Genomic DNA, 17,284 nt, shown 5'->3' on the forward strand with positions numbered 1-17,284 from the left:
AGAGCGGAGCCACCGGCTGCCCGCGCCGCGCCGCAGGGAGGCCCCGGGCTGCCCGCGCCGCGCCGGAGCGGAGCCACCGGCTGCCCGCGCCGCGCCGCAGGGAGGCCCCGGGCTGCCCGCGCCGCGCCGGAGCGGGGCCCCCGGCTGCCCGCGCCGCGCCGCAGGGAGGCCCCGGGCTGCCCGCGCCGCGCCGGAGCGGGGCTTCCCGCGCGGGCTGCTGTGCGCGGCCTTCGGCCCAGCGCCCACTTAGCACCCCGGGCTGCCCCCGGCACCCCGAGTCTGCCCCAGCACCCCAGGCCTGGCCCCAGCACCCACACTGCAGCTTGTCCCCAACACCTTGGGCCTGTCCCTAGCACCCCAGGCTGCTCCCAGCATCCCGATCCTGTCCCCAGCACCCCCATCTCGTCCCCAGTACTCATTCCACAGCTTGTCCCCAGCACCCCAGGCCTATCCCCAGCACTCCCACTGTGCCTGTCCCCAGCACCCTGCGGTGGCCCAGCCACACCATCACAGGCGCACAGGTGTGCGGTGGATGCTGCAGAAGCCTCCGGTGAATGGGGCTGCCTTGGTCCTTCCCCAAGGCATGGGGGTCATGCCTAATGGCCCCCTCCTCCCGGAGCTTCCCGGGGTGCCCCACTGCCCTGATATGCATCGCTTCACCTGCGCATCCGCCACCCCTGTGCCCCCCGCAGCACCCCCACGCAAGAACCAGCACGCACAGCCAGCCGTCAGCAGGGAGCAGTTTACCAAGCTCGTGAGATGAAAAAGTACAACATTTGGGAGAATAAACCGTGGCTCCCCCCACCCTGTGCCCACCATGTGGGGCTGAGATTGAGACCGGGACCAGGGCTTTGGGTCATCGCTGACCTGGGGCCTCTGTACAGGACCCACCAGCAGCAGCAGTTCTCTGCATCCATCCTGGCCCGTGGCAGCCAGGGGACACAGTATTGGCGGCTGTGGCACCTGAGGGACCACAAGCTCTTTTTGCTGCAGTGAAACAGCCCGCAGAAAAAGGTTTCTTCATTCATTTAGGTGGGGAGATGAGGAAAAATGTGGTCAGAGATCAGTTCTTGCCCTGGAGCTCACCAGCTCTGCAGGGAGGAGCTGGTTCCTCGGGACCAAGGAAACAGAGGATGCAGGGCTCCTGTTATGTGGCTTAAACCCCTGGCTATGTAGCCACGATTTCTTCCCGGGACAGCCTAGGGCTTTGAGACTTTTCCTGATTAGATATGACGTGACTGGTTTCGCTAGCAACGATGCCAACAGGTTTTTGCGCTGATGTTCCTCTCCCCAGCCTGCTTTGCAGAGTCCCGTCCACTGGCCGGTTATGCTCTAGTGCCCATACTCCTCCACCACTATCGGTTTCCTGAGCAGTCATGTGCAAAAAGTACTTGTTCCCAGAGCTTTCTTCTCCCCTGGGTGTATGTCTCTGGCTGCAGCAGCTCCCCAGGCTGTGCGAGGACTGGCAAGGGCATGCAGCACACCCCACTGCTACCTCGTTGCCCCACATGCCAGCACAGAGCCTCATGTAGCTGGGCCCAGGAGGAGGAGGAAGAGGAGGAGGGTCGGGGGGAGGGCATCAGAGTATCCAAAACAGATGAAGCACAGAAATTTGTATGAACTTTTTTTTTCCTGAGTTTCTCAGCCTGGATCTTAATTACAGGCTTAATTATGCAACCCCATGAGAGGGAGGGGAGCAGTGTGCAAGTAATGTGAGAAGAAAAAAAAAACTACAGGGAGAACTGAGCCTCTTTTAGGGTAAAATCCAGCACAATCTTGGGGAAGGGGATGTTTCCCAAGAGGTGATTGATGCCTATGGGGCCCAGACCAGCAGGAGAACAGCAGGTATGTGGGCACAATCCATGTGCAGAGCTTCTGAGAAGGGTAGAGACCCTCTTGTGGGCATCAAACCAGCTCTGGCCCCTCCAAGGGAATGCTGTCGTGGTGTTGCAGTGCCTCTGCACCAGCCAAGCAACAGCACGAGTCCTCACGCAGAAGGGGACTTGGGATGCTGTGGTCCTGTCCTTTACCTCCCGCTCTGCTGCCAGGCCCTCCTTGTGCTATAGGATCCCATGTGACAGACACCCTTCTCCCTACTGCTCCTGGAGAGGGGACACTGGGCCTGGCTGCAACACTTCCCCAGCCACAGGAGGCTTGGAGCACTGAAGCTTACAGAAATATATAAAGAAATAATGTCTAGTTTTTCTGAACACCTTGTTTCTCCAGTAGTCACTGTCTGGCCATTTCTCTCTTGCTATGAGCTTGCAGCCATGCTTGTTCCTCAAAGAAGGTGGATGGCATTTCTAGACCACGCCAGTTCTCTCCTTCACAATGCCTCGTGCCCTTCAGACATGTCTTCCTCCTGTGAGATGTCACCTTGGAGCAAAAAGCTGCTCTGGAGGGAGGAAAGCTCTCCACAGCCTTAGGTCTCCGGCAGGGCCTGAGGTGCCAACATGGAACTGGCTGGCTCTGCCACACATATCCCTCACTGGGGGACGATTCATGGCCTGCGCTGTAGGCCTGCACCCACATTGCTGAGAGCTGGGGCTCCCATCATGGGTGTTGGTGCTCAGTTTTAGGCCAAGTTCTGTGATTATCTGACTATCTCCTTTTCTCCTTCTGCAGCCTGGGCCCTGCGTCTGAATGCAGCTGGAGCCGGCGCAGCCATATGCCGATCTAAGGGCCTGGGGAGGCAAGAAGGGTGTCTGGGCTAAGAGGATGGGAGAGTCTTGCAAAAGAGACCGTCCCGAGGCGGGCCTCAAACATAAAAAGCCTCATTGTGGAGGTGAAGCCATAGGGCAGAGCAGCCAGGCACTGCCCTGCCAGGTGCCATGGTGCAGATGCTCCTCCCCACAGAAAGTCTGTGAGGTGGGAGCCATGGCACTGTGATCGTACCAGCTGGGTGTGGGCGTCTGCCTGGAATAAGCAGCTGAAATTAACTCAGGATGGAGGGTGAGCAGGAGGAATCTCAGCCCGTTCCCTTGTTCTTGCACCTGGGCAATGGCTGGTGTCCCAGAGGGAGATGTTCAGACCGTCCCTTTGGCATGCCTTGGTGCAGGAGACTGCTCAGAAACTCCGCTGCCAGCTGCACAGCATCCCTCTGCCATCGCCAAAGCGCATGCCACCTCCTTGTAACACCCACGTGCTCACAGACACATACACACACGCACGCTCGCACACATGCACAAACACACAGTGTAAGGTCTGCTGCATGCATCAACAATGTGTCCTGGCTACTCCTAGTATGGGGCACCTTACCAGACCCAGTCCGGCCTTGCCGTGTCTCCAAGGGGCCACAGACTGCAGCTCCAGCTGCTGCAGAAATGCTGAGCTCCGGCAGCCTGGCTGATCAGCAGGGCCCCGAAGCCCCACAGCGGGGCCTGTGTGGCAACAGCTGGCTGTGTGGAAGGGACAGTCTGCTGTTCCCACCATGCCACCAGCTCCTGCAGTGGCTGGCAGCGTTCAGCAGCATCCTAGCAGGACACGGAGAGTGGCAGAGAGCAGTGCTTTGAGCACGTTGCTGGCATGATGCCTGTCCTCTCCTGCTAGGATCCTGGAGGCCATCAGCCTGGGTGCTCTGATCTGCCTGTCTCGCTGTGGCAGTGCACAGGTGGTGCCAGGGGGCCTGCCTGGCAGGGAAGGGCCACATTTGCCAGGGCACCATGGAGGCTTGCTCTTGCAAGAGTCTGGCCCTGCGCATGTCTCCTGGCACTAGAGAGACCCTGACACTGTCAGTGTCCCCTGCTGTTGGGAAGGCCACCGCTCCATGTGCACTCAGGGAAGTGCAGTCTGGCTGGCTTGGGGACCTGCGTGCTGGTGGGTTGATGGCACTGCCAACAGCACCTTCCAGACACCAGCGGGACAAAGCCATCACTTCATGAGTAGAACAGGGCATCCGCATGGGTACATGTCCTGCTCAGCCTGGTGCAGCTCCCCACCACCACTGCTGGCGGGTACAGACAAGGTGGTGGGTAACACTTATCCTGTGTTGGTGGGGAGGGACCCCAGGAATAAACCAGGAGGTGGATATGATCACATCAGATCTAAGTAGATGGACCTGGCTGGGTTTGGCCAACAGCTAGGTAGGAACTGAGGACCTCCAGCAACTGAAGCAGCAGAGGTTTGCTGGAGATGCAGGTCCACTCTGCTTTTCCGGGGTACTTCAGTCCCATTCAACAGGCAGAGCAGCCAGGGAAGGAAACTCCCCACTTCCTCAGTGCAGCACTAGTCAGTTGCTCCCCTTCCTTATCGCATCAGCAGGGCCAAAACTCACCTCATGCTTTAATTTAACTGAAATCAACTGCCTCCCATGGGACCAGCTCATTCTGGCAGGGCCTCATCCCACCAGGAACACAATGTGCCTCCACACAGACTGCCTCTGCACTCAGTTCAGGTGGGCTCTGTGCACACAGCATTTGAAGATGGGGCATAGTTCCCTGGGAGATGGTGTTAGCATCCCTGGGTGTTGCTTTTGGGCTGAGGGCCAAAGAGCTCTTTGAAATGCAGCATTGTTAGGGGCTTTCAATTGACTGGATTTTGGCCTGAGATCACCACACTGGCTGCGGGCGCCGGGTCCACCAGTATGGTGGGAGAGTATGCTTTGGATGACGAGTGGACACTGCTTGTGGCTCTTCCAAAGCAATCTCATTTCCAGCTGGCCCCTTATGTCTTCCCAAAGTAAATCTCCATGTATCCAGCTGAACTCAAACCTGGGATCTTTGCCTGGGAAATTCAAGTTACAGTGTCAAAAGAAAGAGAAAAAAACATCACCAGCACTGTGCATTATAAAAGCCATTTAAAGTACCACATGCCGAAGTGACCAAACAGTTTTTTCAAGCTAGCTTCACTGTGGATGCTGAATTACACCTGGGCTGCTGTCCATTTCTGGCTCCCAAGAAGCAGGAAAGAGTGCTGTCCTCCAGCTGGCATGTGGGGAGGTGCCGGCTGGATGCTGGAAGGGTCCAGGGAGCTGGTTCAGCAGGGAATGATCCCATTTGTGGTGCTCCACGCCTGCCTCTTTCCCCTTGACATATCCCATCTCCACTAGAGCCGTGGTGTCCTCAGGTCAAAACACTGCCACTCTGTCAGCTGCTCTCCTCCCGGAGAACATCAAAAGAAGATTTGCCAAGGAAGAAAAAAAAGAAAAATAAAACCTTCAGGAGGGCACATGGACTCACATGGGAAGCCTGAGATATCCCATCTGCAGAGACCTGAGTGCGTAAAGCTACTGCCCAGAGCAGTACTCTCTCTGCAGCCATCTCAAGCCCTTTATAGCCAGAAGGGACTGTGCAGGGTTAGGGCTGGCTCTTGGGGCTATTTGCACCATCTAGCTCAGGGGCAAACTCCATCATGACCCTCCGAGCCAGCGGGTTTGTGGTCTTGAGCAGTTCAGCTGCAGATGGCCGGGTACCAGGGCTGGTTTTGCTGCTCTTCTTCTGTAGCAGGGCCTTAAAATCTTCATTCCTGCTTGAAGACTTCCCCGTGCTGACCACCACTGCAGGGGACTCGCTGGTTGGAGACCCTGAAGTCTTTACGGGTGAGTGGGAATTAGATCGGCTGCCAAAAGTGTCTCCAGGTTCCTTCCACCCAAGCACCTTCCTCTTCGACCTAAGCACCAAAGAGATGTGTGTTGGGAACAGCCCTGGGCAAGGGCCGCCACCTCTTAGGATGGGGTGAGTTGCTACAGCAGTGCCCTGCCATGGGGTGGGGGAGCATCTAAAGGATGAAGGACAAGGTATCTACCCAGCTGTGGCTGTGGCTGTGGCTGTGGCTGCTCAGCCAGGGAAACAGGACAACCAGTCCATTTGGTGGCTGGGTAATGAACTGAGCTACTACCTTCAAGTGCTGTCCTGGTAGATAGGTCCAACTTGCCCCAAAATTGATAGCTGAACAGACCCTGTTCGCAGGCTGGTGACTGAGCCTGGTTACAGATCCCACTTGTCAGACTCAGGAAACGAAACTTTCCCTCTCAGAAGTGCATGAGGCTGCAACAACCTCCCTGGGGATTACCCTCAATTTGTTCTTAAGCATCCACCCTGGTGCAGAAAATATGAGGCATGGGAGGAGAGCTGTACCCAGCTCTGTGACTATGGATGGGCACATCCGGCTTGACCGGCTGTGCCCAGGCAACCATACCAGAGCTGCTGATGTCCCTGGCCCTACCTGTGGATCACAGTGAAGAGATCCTCTGTCGTGCGGGATGCTACGAACACATCGTCATCCTCCTCCGCAATGGAGTCAGCTGTCTTGTGGCTTGCAAAGCTCTTTTCCTGTGCGCTGGCCTCTGTTGAGCTGCCTGAGCACAGGGAGGAGAAGCAGCTGTGAAATGCCCTGCATGGGTGTGGGGTGATGCAGAGGGGGACCTCCTCCATGGGCCCCTTTTACCTGGGTTAAAACAAGATGTGGGCGCAGGGAAGGGAGGGATGGTGTGGAGGGGCACTCACCTTGCTCAGAGGGGGTCTCGCCACCTTGCGATGTGACCAGGGCCTCCGGTGGAGGCAGGTCGTCGGCATCTGGGTCGCAGCAGCTGGGGTCGGCGTCCAGCGTGATGATGGGGCTGGGGGTCAGTGCCTGGTCCCCTGTGTGGGCCCCCTGCTGAGCTGGGGCTGGTGTGAGTGGCAGGTAGAGCACGCTGGGCTTCTTGGGCACCGGTGGGGGCACCTTGGACTTCCTCCGCTCCCCCTCAGTGGCACCACTGCGCTCTGGATGTGTCTCATCCTCCAGGCTGCCCTGTGAGAGCCGCCGTGGCCCCACCAAGGCTGGTGTCGAGAGGGGCTCTGCTGGACTCCTCCTCAGCTCCCCTTTCCGCAGCACCATGAAGCTGTCCTTCTCCTTGGCAGTGATGCTTGGTGGGGATGTGGGGGAGAGGGGACCCTCCTCCCGCAGGGCCAGGGGCTTGGGCAGGATACTTGGAGGCCGTTTGGCCAGTGGTGGCTTCTCTGCCACAGGTGGCTTCACCTTCCTCTCGGGCACAGAGGAGGGACCGTGTGGCGGCTCCTCACCATGGTCTGGGCCGTCCGCGTTGTCCTCCGGCTCTGACCGGCTGATGGAGCGCAGGCGGACGGACTGCAGGTCAGACTGCGTGACCATGGGCATGATGGGCTGGATGGGGCTGGTCTTCTGGGCCAGCTTGGTGCCGAAGGTGGAGTCAGAGTGGTGCCGGCTGACTTTCGTCTTCCCCTTCAAGGAGATCTTCAGCCCTGAGAGATCAAGATGGGCGGGCGGTGTGAGTGGCAGGTCAAAGGACAGCCTGGACTTGGGGCTCCTCTCCATGGGGGATGTGGCGGGCAGTGAGGACTTCCTCTCAGGGACCAGTGGCCTCACACGCACCTGGTGTGGGGAGTGCCCAAGGATCGTGGATGTGGGGATGGTCGGTGTTGGGGTCTCTGACTGGCTAGAGTACCCACTGGATGGGGACATCAGCCCAGTGCGCCTACCCGGGGAAGAGGTTTTGAGGTCCACCTCTGTGGAGAGTTGGGAGGGTGTTGTGGCCCTGGAAATAGAGGGGGATGTGAGGGACTCAGAGCTGCCCCGTGCTTTGATGCACTCAATCACTGTGGTCCCTGTCGCTGTGCTGGAGCCAGAGAGTGACCGGTAGGGATCGCCAGTCTTCCAGTCCGTGAGATACCACTGGTGGGAGAGGGCCACACTGTCGATCTCTCTGCCTGCCCTCCCCTGTGGGTCTGCGTGCACCAGCCGGTGGCCCTGAGGGTCTAGTGGGATGCACAGGCTCTTGGGTCTCTGATCCTTTGGCAGCGCAGGGCCAGATCCCGCTGAAGTAACTTGCTCATCCTTAATCAGAGAGACGCTGCGTGTGGGCGGTGAAGGTTTCTTCTTTGCCTTCTTGAGGGAGATGCTTTTGGAGCGTCGCCTCTGCTGAGTGTCTTGTTCCAGGCCCAGGGAGATATTATCGGTGCTTGTGCTGCCCTCGGAGCTGGCACTGGGGTAGTTCAAGGTGTAGTTGGCACTGCCCCTCCGGTTCTCGCCATATGTGATGTCCATGGAGCACAGGGAGCCCGAGTCAGTGGGCACCGACAAAGACCGCTCACGAAACCGGCAGGCTCCCCGGTCCACCTCCAGGCGTGATGGCTCCATCTCTGTCTCTGTCTCCTCTTTGCTTCCTGGCAAGAAATTCACTCTAGTTTCTCGGCCCTCGCACCCCTGGCTGCCTGTGGTGGTTGGGGGGAACTCGGGCACTGTACAGGAGAAAGAGCTGGGCCCATTGCTTCCCACGTGCTCCTCCTTTGCAATGAAGAAGGAGGCTGCCTGGTCAGTGTTCACGGGAGAGTCCAAGTTGGGTGATGCACTGGAGCTGCCTGGAGAGGCACATGCAGGCCCCTTGCTCAGGCCTGCAGCAGGGCCGGCGGGACTTGCGTAGCTGAAGGAACCGGCACTCCATGGTGGGGAGAAGGTGGAGCCCTGGGGCCCGTTGCAGGCACCACTGTAAGTCATGGCTGTATTGTCCATCTTGATGGGTGGCTGGTAGCACCGTGCCTGCAGTGTCTCCCCAAGATCACTGAAGGTCTTCCTCAGTGGGGCGGAAAGCGGCTGATGGGGACTTATCTCCTGGGTTGGCTTTCTCCCATTAGCAGTCTCAGACACGAAGCTGCAGGACACGGACTCTGCGATGGGTGCATGTGTGTTGAACGTGGGGCCGTTGGTGCTGCCTGTGGGGACACACATAAGCTCCAGTGAACTGGGGCTGCACGGGCCAGAGCTGCCACATGTGCATGGCACTGGGGAGCAGTGACCACACTGGGGCCACTCTAGGCATCTCCCTGCTCTGTTTTCCATCAGCAGGACAATGGTACAGTCCTGCATCTGTGGCTTAGCAGGACCTGGGTGCCACGAAGCCAGGACTATTTTGAGTCCATGGCTGATCTCTGCATCTCTACCAGTGAGTGAAATGTGCTCAGGCTGAGTGGCAGGGAAGGGTTTGAATCCTCCTATCAGATATTCTTAAGACCTGTAAATCGTGGTAGCCATTGCAAACGAGGACTGCGCCTGGCCTTTGTTAAACCTTAAGTAGGCCTGAGAATTGTTGACTGAGACATGCCAGGGACTGCATGGATGATTTAGCAGCTGAGCTAAGAGTCTCTGCGCATGAGGACATCGGCCCCATGGGGACCAAAGTGCTGACTCAGTCATGTCCTGCAGGTGGGAGCATGGATGGGGCCCACAAAGAGCAGAGCAAGCCACCACCACTAGGGTCAGGGAGGGATGAGATAGCTCACACAGGCCCCACACAGGTTGCATCTCATCTGTGTTACCAAATCTCAGAATAGTCTAGCTGGGAAGGGACCTAGGGAGTCTGGTCTGGTGCTCTGCTCAGAGCACATCCAGCCACATCAGGATGCTCAAGGCCATGTCCAGTTGAGGTTCAATCCCCCCCAAGGAAGGAATCATGACAACCTCTCTGGGCTCTCACCCCAGTGTCTGACCACCCACATGGGAAAAACTTCCTTCTACCTATGAGAGTTTCCCTCGCTCCAGCTTGTGTCCTGTCCCAGTGCACCTCTGAGAAGAGGCTCCAGTTTCCTGCACCCTCCTGTAGGGCATGGTGGGTCCCCAAGTCACGACAGACGCTGTCTGGACAGGGGTCAAACATGGGTCCATGGCAGTGCTGCCATAGGGGGCCAGCCAGGGGCCACCATGAGCATCCTCAGCATGCCAGCATGGGCTGCCTTGCCAGCTCCAAATGAAGACTGAGGCAAGGTTGGCACTCTGTACTTCCAGTGCTCTGCATAAGGGGCCTGTCCATGGCCAGGGGTGAGCATGGGCCTGGGACTCAGGCTGGAGTTGCCTGCACTGAATCTAGGTGACTCCTTGCTTTGGGATCACTGGGAGAAATCTCAGTGGCCTTCCCACCCCACAAATGTGTAGGACCATGATGTGGGGTGCTGAGTGCAGTATTGGCCCTGCACTGCCTGCTTGGGGAGAGGTGGAATTCCCAGCAAGAGGAGGGAGTTTGCCTTAGATAGAAATCTCTCTCTCATTGCACCATCTCTGCCTTTTCCCAGGGTCATCTCACATAGCTTACAAATTACAGCCTAATTGCTTGGCAAATGCTTTTGTTTGAGAGAGGAACTGTTGGGGCTGGGAACAGGAGCACTCACAATCTGGCAACAGCTCCTCTCATGCCCATGTGGGCAAAATCCCCATGGTCTGTCCATCCTCCCTCCACACAGGACACACAACCCCATGCTCCTGCTGCCTGGCGGGGGGGGGGGGGGGGGGGGCTGTGCGGCCCCTTGGTGCTGTAATTAGCAGTCTGGGGAAATGCAAGCCCCAGGGGGCAGTCCATGTTCCCATGCCCCAGCCCCAGGGCCAGACCAGCATCACCAGTCTGCCCGGGACTTTGGTTCCCTAGGCAGCCTCTTGACAGGCGGAAGCAGAGCCAGAGCAGTGGCCTTTATGTCCCCAAGTGCCAGCCCCAGTGTGATGTCCCCAGAGAGCCTGCCTGCTCCCACGCTGAGCATCAGCCCCCCCCAGAGTGGCTCTGCCCATGGTCAGGGCAGCTCTGGCAGGCACCAGCTGTGCCTGGACACTCCCGGAGCGTGAAAGCGGCTGCGCGGTTGTTGTTGTCACCTTGGTCTCGCAGGGACAGGTTAGGGAATCCGATAATGGTCCGTCTACGCCGCAGGGTGGACTTGGGGTTCATCGCGGTCTCTGTGTTAAACAGGGAGTGACGAGCACTCGCGTGCCTAGTAAAGTGCTGCCCTGTAGCCAAAACAAACACGCTGTACATGGCAGTGCTGGGAGGACGATGCAGGCATGGGCAGAGGGGCTGCTCAGGCAGGGGCTGAGCCCAGCTCTGTTGCTGCATTTGGCCAGTGCCTTTGAAGCATGTCGTGGCTGGACAGGGCCACCTCAGCTGCCATGGGAGTCGCCTGGCCCAGGTTTCTGCTGTGAGCATGCAGGCAGAAGGGTGCCACTAGGCACCCCTCTCTGTGCCCAGCCCCTCTGCCTCAAAGGAGCCCAGTGTAGGGTGGCTCTGGGGTGCTAGCTCTCCAGCACCCCAGTGATGGGTGAAGTGCCATGCAGGAGGCCAGCACAGGGCCAGGGATAACACAGGTCGGCAATGCTCTGCCTCTGGCACTCAGGAGTTGCAGTTCAACACACCATTGCCCCACACCCAGGCCTTGCAAAGGGCCATGGTCCTGGGTTGCCCCAGGACCTCGTTCCTGCTAGCACGCAGCCCTGTCTTACAGTGTGACTGGCAGGGCTAATGCTGCTCTGGAGTCATGAGCCACCCCCTCTGCTGGTGAGAGTCCCTGTAGTTGCATGGTGGTGGCAAGGGCAGAGTGGTGGAAGGAGTGTGGTTAGCAATGAGATGCGAGCTGCTGGGGAGATGGAGGCATGGTGGATGATGCACTGGGAGGCTGGAGTGCCAGCAAGCAGGAACATGGAGATGCCTGCTGATGGAGATGGAATATGCAGGAAATCGTAGAGACCACCCCAGTTCTGTGCAACAGGCTCTGATCTGTGCTGGCAAGGCTGAGCTCTACATGGCTGGGCTCCATTGCTAATGTCACAGGATGGGGGACAGGGATGCTGAGCCAGGCCAGCATTTCAATGACACAGAGTGCTGCAGGTCCCTCAGACCCTGAATCGCCACAGGGCTAGGAGAGGAACCATCCTGATTCCTGCAAATCTCTCCATCAGAGAAAGGAGTAACTAAAAAAGATATCTTCTGCCTTCAGGAGGTTTATCTTGCTCAGCTGCATGCCACAGGGCTTCAAAGCACACCTTGCCCATGGATAATGAAGGGATGCCTTAGGGCAGAGTACATGTGTGGGACAAAGTGCAGCACTCGAGCCTGGAAGGACCTGGCAGATCTGTGCCCTGGGAGCTGCAGCCCTGCAAGGATGGACAGACGGATGGACAGGCAGGTTGTACTGAGCACAATGAGAGCCAAGGTGACAACAGACCATGACAGCTGGTTAACGTGGCAGAAATGAGAGACCAGAATGTGGCGTGACCAGTGGATCAGAAGCGCGAAGTTGTAGATGGCAAAAGAGATAGCGGGGAATGACACACCTGAGCAAGGCCCTGCTGCCCCCTTGCCCTGCCCTGGGTGCTCTCCTGGCCTGCAGAGACACAGGTTTGCAGTCCTAGCCTACGCTCCCACTGCTCTACAACCTGCTGAGCACAAGACGATGGGGTCACTGCCTGGCCTGGGCTGCCTTTAGCATCTCTTCCCAACCATAATGTGTAGGTGCTGCCCTACCAGAGACATTGATGGGGACGACGTTGGTCTGGATGGAGCAGGACTGGTGCCACTGCTTCTCCTCCACGGTAGGCAGGGGGAAGGCCCTCGTCCAGGCTGTTTGCTTGTCCGGGGTGGTGGGGAGGCTCAGGGAGGCCTCGGGAGGCCTCACACCAAGTGTGGTAGAGGTGGTCTCGTCTTCGTTTGCTCGCCGGCTTGGGGGCTGTGGGAAAAAGGAATTTGAACCACCAAAGCCACTCCTGGGGGAAGGAGGAGGGATGAGGGATGGACAGAAAAGGCCACCCTAGGCCCTGCTACCTGACTCGCCATGCCAACCCCTCCTCTCCGAGCGATGCTGGAATGACACCTCCCTTCCCTGCCACCCTTGGAGACGTACATGGGCAGAGGGGCCTGTCTCTCCCACCAGGACCTGCAGCGGCTGCCCCGCGTCCTGGGACAAAGTGGGGGACCCAGGGACTCACCATAAGCACGAACTCGAGACGCTTGGCAGGCGGGGGCCGGGGCGATGGCTCGGAGGGAGTGTCCGGGGACAGGTGACTGGCAGCGCGGAAGGTCTGCCCGGTGACCCTGGTCTCTGTGTACTGCTCCTCATACTCTTCTGCAAGACAGATGGCAGGGTGTTGCGCTAGCCTGTGGGTTGAGAGGCCACTGGGTGCTCCGAGGTGAAAGCTTTGCCCCCAGGGACAAGGTGGGTGCCAAGAAGGTCAGTGAATGACCCTGGCCGTCCTATCTGAATCCTGCACAGTCACATTTGCAGAGGCAGAGAGGTGGACAGGGAGGAGCAAGAAGGCACTCTGGAGCACAGCCCATGTCTCCTGTAGGACTGCAGGGTAGGATGACGGCAGAGTCAGCTCACCAGGGGTCTGCTGGCTCTGGTCCCACTGTGGAGCTCACTGCCAGATCCGCAGAGGACATAGCAGATACAGTGTGAAGTCTTGGGCGGCCAGCTGCAGGGACAGCTGCGCTCATGGGTACACCACTGTGACACTGACTGGCTGTCTGGGTCCCTGGTCACGACAGGCAGGTGGGCTTAGGCAACAAACAGGAGGAAGAGAACATGGAGAACGGAAACTCACCCGTGCTGCCAGCAAACTCAGGGAAAGGAGTCCAGGCCTGGGACACTCAAGTCACAGCTTGGACCCTGCCAGCCCCCACTGCTTGTCCAAGAAAGGCTGCCTAGGAAAGTGATAGGACTCAAGGGGAAGCAAATCCAACTGGGGATGACCAGGAGGGAACTCAATATCTCCCCATCCTGTAATTGTTGAGTTAATTAATGCCAGTCATTGTGGCCTCATGGAAACCAGGTCTGATCAGACTAACTTAATGAGATTACAAGTTGGGGAAAGGCCAGGCTGCTGATCTAATTGATGCCTGTAAAGCATCTGATTTGAGACCACGTGATGTCTTGATTAAGAAATTGGAAGGAAACAAAATCAACAGCCATGCTGATTAGATTAAACAAATCAACTGCCAGGTCCTCATAGGCAGAAATGCTGTGGGGCTGGTGAGTGTCCAGGAGGCCCCAGGGGCCAGTTCTGGGCCTGGGCTGCTCTGATATTTTAATAGTGACTGGGAGAAAACAAGATCAGAGGATGGATTGCTGGAGCAAATGGATCTGCATCTCTTGGTCAGCTGGGCCTGGGTTTTACAGCTGGGCTGTGTGCTATGCCCAGAGGTACCATGTAAATGAGTTCCCGGGACAAAGTGGTGTTGGGAAAGCATGGCCAAGCCCTGTTGAACAGATAGGGCCCTCTGGCATAAGCATGGCCTCTTCCCGTGTCCAAGACGGATGCTCAGCTGGAGTGACGCCATGGCCAGAGAGCCATGAAGGGGGACTGAAAGGAGACTGGCGAGTGCAGAGGGTCCCAAGAAGAGCTGTGAGAGAGGCATAAGGGCTGGGACTAACCCAGGAGCATGCAGGAGCCTGACTACTATGGCTTGCCAAAGTCTGATAAATGGCTTGGACAACTGCATGTGGGGAGATGACCCTAACAAGTATAGATACCAGGTGAGCTGGTGATGGGAAGGGGAGGCCTGATGATCTTGCGGTGGAGCAGGAAGAATTCTCCACCAGAATAATTTACCCAGGCTGTTGTGGGGTCCGTGTTGCCAGCAGTGATTTTTAAAGCACAATCTTGCTGGTTCCTACAGCCATGGCTGTAGCAGATCCCAAGCAATTCTTGTGCAGGGAGGTGCAGAAGAGCAGACTGGGGTTACCATGCTAGCCACAAACCCTGTAGGAGCCTTGTCTGCCACAGGCACTGACTGGGGATCCTGGCTGTCCCCAACCAGCTAAGGAGCAGAGGACAGAGTTGTGCCTATCCTTGTCACCCTAACCCAGCCCACCGCTGGCCCTTCTACCTTGCAGCAAGCTCTGGAGGTTGAGCTGGGCCTCTTGGTGCAGCTGCTCCATGCCTGGTGGGCGGCCGGAGGCCAGGAACACGTTCACCGGCTGCTGCCATGGCAGCTTGGCGTGGGCAGCTTTCTTGTTCTCGAGGTCTAGGTTAGAGGTGGCTGTTGGGAGGAGAGACCAGAATGAGAGGGAAGCAGCGGGGGTTTCCCACAAGCTATGGGGTGGCGACCTACAGTGAACTGAGTGCCATTCCTGCCCCAAGCTGGGCACCTGGGGATGCAGGACTTACACGGGGTGCATCATAGTAGGTAGGCAGTCCACGGCATGTTGTGGCCTGTGGCCTTCACCTGCTCTGTGCATACACAGGGACCGTTGGTATGAAGCTGCCCTGGTTGCTTGCCCTGGTGTATGCCTTGGGCTCTTCAGGAATACAGGGACTTGGATATGCCTTGCCTGCATCATGCCTGGCAAAGCATGCAAGCCATGCTGCTGTGCAGGACTGGACCCCACCAGCAACACTACCACTTGGGGCCTGGACACACTTCTTCAGTGCCCTGGCCAGCTAAGCTGCCGTTGTGCCTTCTCATGGGCTGCTAGAACTGGTCGGAAAGGGAGAGGGGTGAGAATGGGGAAGGAAGAAAGCCCTATTACCCTGTGTAATTGCATGGCTGTTCTTGGGTTAAGAGCAGGAAGTGCAGTGTGCAGCAGTGAAGCAATCTCCGTGCTGCAGAAGAGCAGAAGTTGCAAGCTAAAATAAGGGCACAAAGGTACAAGGGGGCTTTCTGCCACCTCTGGAAGGTGCTTAGGACCTCCTCTGCCTTGGGCCTTGCTCTGGGGGGGGTGTGTGTGTGCATGGAGCATCATTCCCCAGGAGCAGGGAGGATTCCCCTAGGGAGCAATGCTGTGAGGCCCCCAGTCCTCACACTGCAAGAACAATGTCCTTCCCAGCATGGCTATCTCTGCACACAGACCCCTGCCCCAAAGCCTGCATGGCAATGTGGATCGCAACCCCTTGCCCGCTACGGGCTCCAGGGTCCTGCCTGCCGCTCTAGGTGCTGGAGAAGGGCAGTCACATCAGCTATGAGCGTGACCTTCTTCCAGGATGCTTTCCCCTGAGCATCAGTCCTGGGTGCAGGGTGATGGATGGTCAGCCAGAACCGCTTAGGCCTCACCACCAGCTCAGAGGAGTGCTGAGCTCGGCAGATTACTTCCCTGCAGCTCCCCTGCAGCTTCCCACTCCCTTTTTGCTGGATGAAGTTAATATGCTGTGCCTCAGAGGTGGGTGCATTAGAAAGCTCTCTTGGGAAATAAAATTTTGTGGGGTTGGGCCAGGCTCAGGCCCTCCAAGATACTCATGTGGTTGTCTGCCAGTGGGTGTGCCTTGCCCGCATCTTGGTCTCCCCAGGGAGCTGGGTGTGCTGGCAGCTGAGCTGTGCTATGGCAAACACAGGGTGTTTTGCAGTGGGAACCCCTGTAGCCCCAGCATCTCCTCTCTGGAGAAATGCTCGATGAAAGAGTATTTAGATTTCCTATTTAGAGCTGTTTTCTGCCAGAGCTTTGCAGTGCCCTGCGGGCACCGAGAGCTGATGTGCCCATGCTGCACCATCCCACAGAAGTGAACTGCCTGGTTAGTGTATCAGAGCATACCTGAGCCCCACACACTCTCCAAGAGCAGAAACACAGCTGGTTCTGCCTCTGCCTCCTGGATGGGAGCTTTCAAGCAGGGGCCTGATGGACAGTGGGAGGAAGACCAGGGCATGCCTCATCTATGGGCAGGTTTTAGGACTGACCTTCCTCCAACCTTGGATCTGCAGCCCCTGGAGCTGGTGCAGGCAGAGGAGGGACAGGCTGTTTTGCAGCCTGGAACTGGGCTCTTGCACATGAGAGGGCTTCAGCATCCGCGGCTATGGCTGACACAGAGCAGCGCCTGGCATGAGAGCCTAAATCATGCTCCAGTTGCCTTGGGCACAGGGTGCTGTGTGAGGGCCTGTGCCACTGCCTGTACCCCGGCTACGGGTCTACAGAGGGCAGCTCAAGGGCAGCATTCACATGTCTCCTATTGATAGGGACTGACAAGCTCGTGGCTCCTCTGGAGAGCAGCTCTTGGCCCTGGGCAGTGTCCCCAGCACACTGGCTGTGGGCCACATGCCAGGAGGGAGCATTGGGCTTGACACCGGCCTGGTGTCACCTCTGTGGAGCATGGACTGGGGGCAGATGCCCCTTTGGCCTCTCTTACAGTGAGGCCTGTGGCTCAGCTGCCAGGACCACGGTGCTAACTAGCCTGTCCCCATCTGTTGTGGGGGGCGAGGATCGGGCACAGCCTGGGCTCTCTGGCCTCTCCCAGCGCGGCGGATGTCAGCTTATAGCCCTGCTTTGCCTGGGCTGCGCATAGTCAGCGTTACCAGCTGGCTCAGCCCAGCCTTGACGCTGAACGTGCTCAAACGCTGGGGAAGTTTGAGGTCAAGCCAAATGCTGATGCCAGCCCACCGTCCCCGGGACATGTCAAATCACACCACACTTCTTCCCTGGGCCCACAGAAGTGACAAGTGGCAGCAACATCAATTGCAGGTCTGGACTGACAACGGAGAGGCGCCAAATTTTCCCAGGAGCCAGCAAGAGCTGAGGCACCCGGCAGCATCAGGACCACCTTGGCCACAGTTTGCATCACTGCTGGAATTTGGAGCCTCATCTCCCTTGTTTGC

The 17,284-nt window shown here is 57.8% G+C and overlaps 1 protein-coding gene across 15 annotated transcripts in view; it reads right to left on the bottom strand.

The window, feature by feature from the left end:
• Window positions 1-728: 728 nt before the first annotated feature.
• The window catches only part of NHSL2 (NHS like 2), a 33,344-nt gene continuing 16,788 nt past the window's right edge, over window positions 729-17,284 (bottom strand). For 4 of the 15 annotated variants that reach the window (XM_068956720.1, XM_068956721.1, XM_009673059.2 and 1 more), the window contains 7 exons: window positions 14,591-14,743; window positions 12,691-12,827; window positions 12,230-12,431; window positions 10,588-10,719; window positions 6,444-8,666; window positions 6,163-6,295; window positions 729-5,607 (listed from right to left, as the gene is read on the bottom strand). In XM_068956720.1, coding sequence (XP_068812821.1) covers window positions 5,295-5,607; window positions 6,163-6,295; window positions 6,444-8,666; window positions 10,588-10,719; window positions 12,230-12,431; window positions 12,691-12,827; window positions 14,591-14,743 — 3,293 coding nt within the window. In that variant the 3' untranslated portion in view covers window positions 729-5,294. Of the gene's footprint in view, window positions 5,608-6,162; window positions 6,296-6,443; window positions 8,667-10,587; window positions 10,720-12,229; window positions 12,432-12,690; window positions 12,860-13,305; window positions 13,406-14,590; window positions 14,744-17,284 lie in introns of all 15 variants that reach the window. The other 11 variants (XM_068956724.1, XM_068956725.1, XM_068956723.1 and 8 more) reach the window with 6 other exon arrangements.

The sequence above is a fragment of the Struthio camelus genome, chromosome 11 (assembly GCF_040807025.1).
Source record: "Struthio camelus isolate bStrCam1 chromosome 11, bStrCam1.hap1, whole genome shotgun sequence".
In the NCBI taxonomy this organism is placed as follows: Eukaryota; Metazoa; Chordata; class Aves; order Struthioniformes; family Struthionidae; genus Struthio; species Struthio camelus.